The following is a 6,449-nucleotide window of genomic DNA, read 5'->3' as shown; positions in this document are numbered from 1 at the left end:
CAGTAGTGTAGTAGACCTAAGTATTCATTAAGTACCACCATAATGACTACATTAAATACAGTAGTGTAGTAGACCTAAGTATTCATTAAGTACCATAATGACAACATTAAATACAGTAGTGTAGTAGACCTAAGTATTCATTAAGTACCACCATAATGACAACATTAAATACAGTAGTGTAGTAGACCTAAGTATTCATTAAGTACCACCATAATGACAACATGAAATACAGTAGTGTAGTAGACCTAAGTATTCATTAAGTACCACCATAATGACAACATTAAATACAGTAGTGTAGTAGACCTAAGTATTCATTAAGTACCACCATAATGACAACATTAAATACAGTAGTGTAGTAGACCTAAGTATTCATTAAGTACCACCATAATGACAACATTAAATACAGTAGTGTAGTAGACCTAAGTATTCATTAAGTACCACCATAATGACAACATTAAATACAGTAGTGTAGTAGACCTAAGTATTCATTAAGTACCACCATAATGACAACATTAAATACAGTAGTGTAGTAGACCTAAGTATTCATTAAGTACCACCATAATGACAACATTAAATACAGTAGTGTAGTAGACCTAAGTATTCATTAAGTACCACCATAATGACAACATTAAATACAGTAGTGTAGTAGACCTAAGTATTCATTAAGTACCACCATAATGACAACATTAAATACAGTAGTGTAGCAGACCTAAGTATTCATTAAGTACCACCATAATGACAACATTAAATACAGTAGTGTAGCAGACCTAAGTATTCATTAAGTACCACCATAATGACAACATTAAATACAGTAGTGTAGTAGACCTAAGTATTCATTAAGTACCACCATAATGACAACATTAACATACAGTAGTGTAGTAGACCTAAGTATTCATTAAGTACCACCATAATGACAACATTAAATACAGTAGTGGAGTCGACCTAAGTATTCATTAAGTACCACCATAATGACAACATTAAAATACAGTAGTGTAGTAGACCTAAGTATTCATTAAGTACCACCATAATGACAACATTAAATACAGTAGTGTAGTAGACCTAAGTATTCATTAAAAACAAGGCAGAGGTTTCATTTAACAAGTATATTTGTAACATTGCACACAATTTGAACAGTCACACTGTGTTTGAATATTTCATTAAGTGATTCAGTGGCGTACCACCAGATGGTGCCCGTGTATAGAGAATCAAGATGATGTCACACATAGGCGTTCCGTCCAAAGTGCCTGCAAGGCGGCTTCAGCTCTTTTTGCGGGCCGCCGGCCGCCACGCTGCGCTCGCCACGTGCTTGGGCGCTGATGGAGGAGTGAGGTCGTCTGTAAGAAAGACACAAAAGGTTATTGCTGAAGAGGCTGGCTGTTCTCAGAGCTCTGTGTCCAAACACATTAATGGAGAGGCAAAGGGAAGGAAAAACTGTGGTCAGAAAAAGTGTACAAGCGATAGGGATCACCGCGCCCTGGTCAAGATTGTGAAAAAAAAAACATTCAAAAATGTGGGGGGGATTCAGAAGGAGTGGACAGCTGCTGGAGTCAGTGCTTCAAGATCCACCACCAAGAGACGCTTGAAAGACATGGGTTTCAACTGCCGCATACCTTGTGTCAAGCCACTGTTGACCAAGAAACAGCGCGCAAAGCGTCTCACCTGGGCTAAGGAAAAAAAGAGCTGGACTGCTGCTGAGTGGTCCAAAGTCATGTTTTCTGACGAAAGCAAATTTTGCATTTCCTTTGGAAATCGAGGTCCCAGAGTCTGGAGGAAGACAGGAGAGGCACAGGATCCACGTTGCCTGAAGTCTAGTGTAAAGTTTCCACCATCAGTGATGGTTTGGGGTGCCATGTCATCTGCTGGTGTCGGTCCACTCTGTTTCCTGAGATCCAGGGTCAACGCAGCCGTCTACCAGCAAGTTTTAGAGCACTTCATGCTTCCTGCTGCTGACCTGCTCTATGGAGATGGAGATTTCAAGTTCCAACAGGACTTGGCGCCTGCACACAGCGCAAAATCTACCCGTGCCTGGTTTACGGACCATGGTATTTCTGTTCTAAATTGGCCCGCCAACTCCCCTGACCTTAGCCCCATAGAAAATCTGTGGGGTATTGTGAAAAGGAAGATGCAGAATGCCAGACCCAAAAACGCAGAAGAGTTGAAGGCCACTATCAGAGCAACCTGGGCTCTCATAACACCTGAGCAGTGCCAGAAACTCATCGACTCCATGCCACGCCGCATTAACGCAGTAATTGAGGCAAAAGGAGCTCCAACCAAGTATTGAGTATTGTACATGCTCATATTTTTCATTTTCATACTTTTCAGTTGGCCAACATTTCTAAAAATCCCTTTTTTTGTATTAGCCTTAAGTAATATTCTAATTTTGTGACACACGGAATTTTGGATTTTCATTTGTTGCCACTTCAAATCATCAAAATTAAATGAAATAAACATTTGAATGCATCAGTCTGTGTGCAATGAATAAATATAATGTACAAGTTACACCTTTTGAATGCAATTACTGAAATAAATCAAGTTTTTCAAAATATTCTAATTTACTGGCTTTTACCTGTATATATACACACATTGGGAAATGACCAAAATTCAATGTTAAATCAACGTCAGAACCCAACATTGATTAAACGTCGTCAAAAACTACGTTTAATCAACGTCACAATCTGACATTGATTAAATGTTGTCAGAAAGAATGTTATTTCAACGTTAGGTTTAAATTGCTCATAATTCAAAGTGCTCTCAACCAACGTTCCCTCTAAGGTGCGCGCCTGTGCAATTGCGCACTGCTCAAGCGTCCTCTGCGCACGGCAAATCTATGACACACGTACACGACAGAGAAAACAGTTTTTGTCATCATTGTTCAAATATTGTAACGTCTGTCGAGACGCTTTGAGGACATGAATTCCATCCATCACTTTACTGAGCAAAACTCTTTATAAACACATCACCAAAACATTAGTAAAAAAAATGATATCCAGCAAAAGTGGTCATTTTCTGCAGTACAAACCAGACCAAAAGCAACTTTGTTATATCAACAGCAGCCGCTCGCTCTTTCTCACTTGCGCCAACACATGCACATATGGCACTTAGCCAGTGATGCGTTTACAGCCACACAAAAAGTCGGACAACTCCAACACCACACATAAAGTGTCATTCCAGGTGGTTACACTATGATTTACCAATCAAATGTGTGCTTATTCGAGTGTCATTTATTAGGAGTCTTAATTTATAAATATTAATCATGAAATTAGTTAGTATGTTAAATAAATACTAATAAAAATATACAAACCCCGTTTCCATGAGTTGGGAAATTGTGTTAGATGTAAATATAAACAGAATACAATGATTTGCAAATCCTTTTCAAGCCATATTCAGTTGAATATGCTACAAAGACAACATATTTGATGTTCAAACTCATAAACTTTTTTTTTTTTTGCAAATAATAACTTAGAATTTCATGGCTGCAACACGTGACAAAGTAGTTGGGAAAGGGCATGTTCACCACTGTGTTACATGGCCTTTCCTTTTAACAACACTCAGTAAAGGTTTGGGAACTGAGGAGACACATTTTTGAAGCTTCTCAGGTGGAATTCTTTCCCATTCTTGCTTGATGTACAGCTTAAGTTGTTCAACAGTCCGGGGGTCTCCGTTGGGCTATTTTAGGCTTCACACATTTTCAATGGGAGACAGGTCTGGACTGCAGGCGTCCCAGGAAAGTACCCGCACTCTTTTACTATGAAGCCACGTTGATGTAACTCGTGGCTTGGCATTGTCTTGCTTAAATAAGCAGGGGCGTCCATGGTAACGTTGCTTGGATGGCAACATATGTTGCTCTAAAACCTGTATGTACCTTTCAGCATTAATGGCGCCTTCACAGATGTGTAAGTTACCCATGTCTTGGGCACTAATACACCCCCATACCATCACACATGCTGACGTTTCAACTTTGCGCCTATAACAATCCGGATGATTCTTTTCCTCTTTGGTCCGGAGGACACGACGTCCACAGTTTCCAAAAAACAATTTGAAATGTGGACTCGTCAGACCACAGAACACTTTTCCACTTTTGTATCAGTCCATCTTAGATGAGCTCAGGCCCAGCGAAGCCGACGGCGTTTCTGGGTGTTGTTGATAAACGGTTTTCGGCCTTGCATAGGAGAGTTTTAACTTGCACTTACAGATGTAGCGACCAACTGTAGTTACTGACAGTGGGTTTCTGAAGTGTTTCTGAGCACATGTGGTGATATCCTTTACACACTGATGTCGCTTGTCGATGCAGTACAGCCTGAGGGATGGAAGGTCACGGGCTTAGCTGCTTACGTGCAGTGATTTCTCCAGATTCTCCGAACCCTTTGATGATATTATGGAGCGTAGATGTTGAAATCCCTAAATTCCTTGCAATAGCTGGTTGAGAAAGTTTTTTCTTAAACTGTTCAACAATTTGCTCACGCATTTGTTGACAAAGTGGTGACGCTCGCCCCATCCTTGTTTGTGAATGACTGAGCATTTCATGGAATCTACTTTTATACCCAATCATGGCACCCACCTGTTCCCAATTTGCCTGTTCACCTGTGGGATGTTCCAAATAAGTGTTTGATGAGCATTCCTCAACTTTATCAGTATTTATTGCCACCTTTTCCCAACTTCTTTGTCACGTGTTGCTGGCATCAAATTCTAAAGTTAATGATTATTTGCAAAAAAAAATTTTTTTTTATCAGTTTGAACATCAAATATGTTGTCTTTGTAGCATATTCAACTGAATATGGGTTGAAAAGGATTCGCAAATCGTTGTATTACGTTTATATTTACATCTAACACAATTTCCCAACTCATATGGAAACAGGGTTTGTATTTTTTTACAAACAGGAAGTTGCAGGAATGTACACATGATCCCCCTGCTTACATCTCATTGTGCAACATGTGAATGTTTTAGTGGGAACTAAATGCAATGTCTGAAAGGGGTACACATTATTTCCAAAGCAGGACCTCCACCCAGACAAACAATACAAGTACACAGTTGATGAAAAACAATATTTGTTGTTATTGTCATTGTAAGTGGGCCTAAACACTTATATTAGAAATGGAAATGACTGCTGTCATTTGAGGATTAATAGGTAGAATGGGGTTGGAAGCATGATACTGATAAAGCATGTGCACCCCCTGGCATTGCACCACAACCCCACTGTCAAAGAAGTGAAGTGAATTATATTTATATAGCGCTTTTCTCTAGTCACTCAAACAGAGGTGGGTAGTAACGCGCTACATTTACTCCGTTACATCTACTTGAGTAACTTTTGGGATAAATTGTACTTCTAAGAGTAGTTTTAATGCAACATACTTTTACTTTTACTTGAGTATATTTATAGGGAAGAAACGCTACTTTTACTCCGCTACTTTTATCTACATTCAGCTCGCTACTCGCTACTAATTTTTATCCATCTGTTAATGCACGCTTTGTTTGTTTTGGTCTGTCAGACAGACCTTCATAGTGCCTGCGTTTCAACAAATACAGTCACTGGTGACGTTCACTCCGTTCCACCAATCAGATGCAGTCACTGGTGACGTTGGACCAATCAAACAGAGCCAGGCGGTCACATGACCTGACTTAAACAAGTTGAAAAACGTATTGGGGTGTTACCATTTAGTGGTCAATTGTACGGAATATGTACTGTACTGTGCAATCTACTAATAAAAGTTCCAATCAATCAATCAAAATTGTGAAGGAAAAAAGACCCTTTTTTATTTCAACCGTACATCCCGTCAAAAGCCTAAAGACTGACTTCACAGTTCCTGTCTTCACAATAAAAGTGCCGCTCCATCGCGCCTGCGCTTTCAAAACAAGAGTCTCCGAAAGCCAGCGCAAACAAGCTAGCAAGCTACGGAGTTTGCCGCCAATGTATTTCTTGTAAAGTGTATAAAAACGAATATGGAAGCTGGACAAATAAGATGCTAAAAACCAACCACTTTCATGTGGTATTAGAAAGGAGGAACTTTTTTTCTCCTCCATTTGAAAACGTGGACGTTATCATCACTACTGTCTGATTACAATCAATGCAAGTCATCAGAATCAGGTAATACACCAACTTATATTCTTGTCTTCATGAAAGAAAGGAATCTATATGTGTTAAACATGCTTGTATATTCATTAAAACACCTTTAACATGTAAACAAAAGCGGCAAAATAAATAAATATAAATTATATACTGTATATATACAGGTAAAAGCCAGTAAATTAGAATATTTTGAAAAACTTGATTTATTTCAGTAATTGCATTCAAAAGGTGTAACTTGTACATTATATTTATTCATTGCACACAGACTGATGCATTCAAATGTTTATTTCATTTAATTTTGATGATTTGAAGTGGCAACAAATGAAAATCCAAAATTCCGTGTGTCACAAAATTAGAATATTACTTAAGGCTAATACAAAAAAG

The 6,449-nt window shown here is 38.7% G+C and overlaps 1 protein-coding gene across 1 annotated transcript in view; it reads right to left on the bottom strand.

Annotated features, from left to right (window-relative positions):
* Nucleotides 1-986: 986 nt before the first annotated feature.
* The window catches only part of cldn10a (claudin 10a), a 63,837-nt gene continuing 58,374 nt past the window's right edge, over nucleotides 987-6,449 (bottom strand). Inside the window, exon 6 of the mRNA XM_061973651.2 lies at nucleotides 987-1,334. Coding sequence (XP_061829635.2) covers nucleotides 1,217-1,334 — 118 coding nt within the window. The 3' untranslated portion in view covers nucleotides 987-1,216. The remainder of the gene's footprint in view (nucleotides 1,335-6,449) is intronic.

This window comes from Nerophis lumbriciformis, linkage group LG01 (genome assembly GCF_033978685.3).
Source record: "Nerophis lumbriciformis linkage group LG01, RoL_Nlum_v2.1, whole genome shotgun sequence".
NCBI classification, from domain to species: Eukaryota; Metazoa; Chordata; class Actinopteri; order Syngnathiformes; family Syngnathidae; genus Nerophis; species Nerophis lumbriciformis.
The sequence above is the reverse complement of the archived record's forward strand: the minus strand, read 5'-3'. Positions and strand labels throughout refer to the sequence as shown.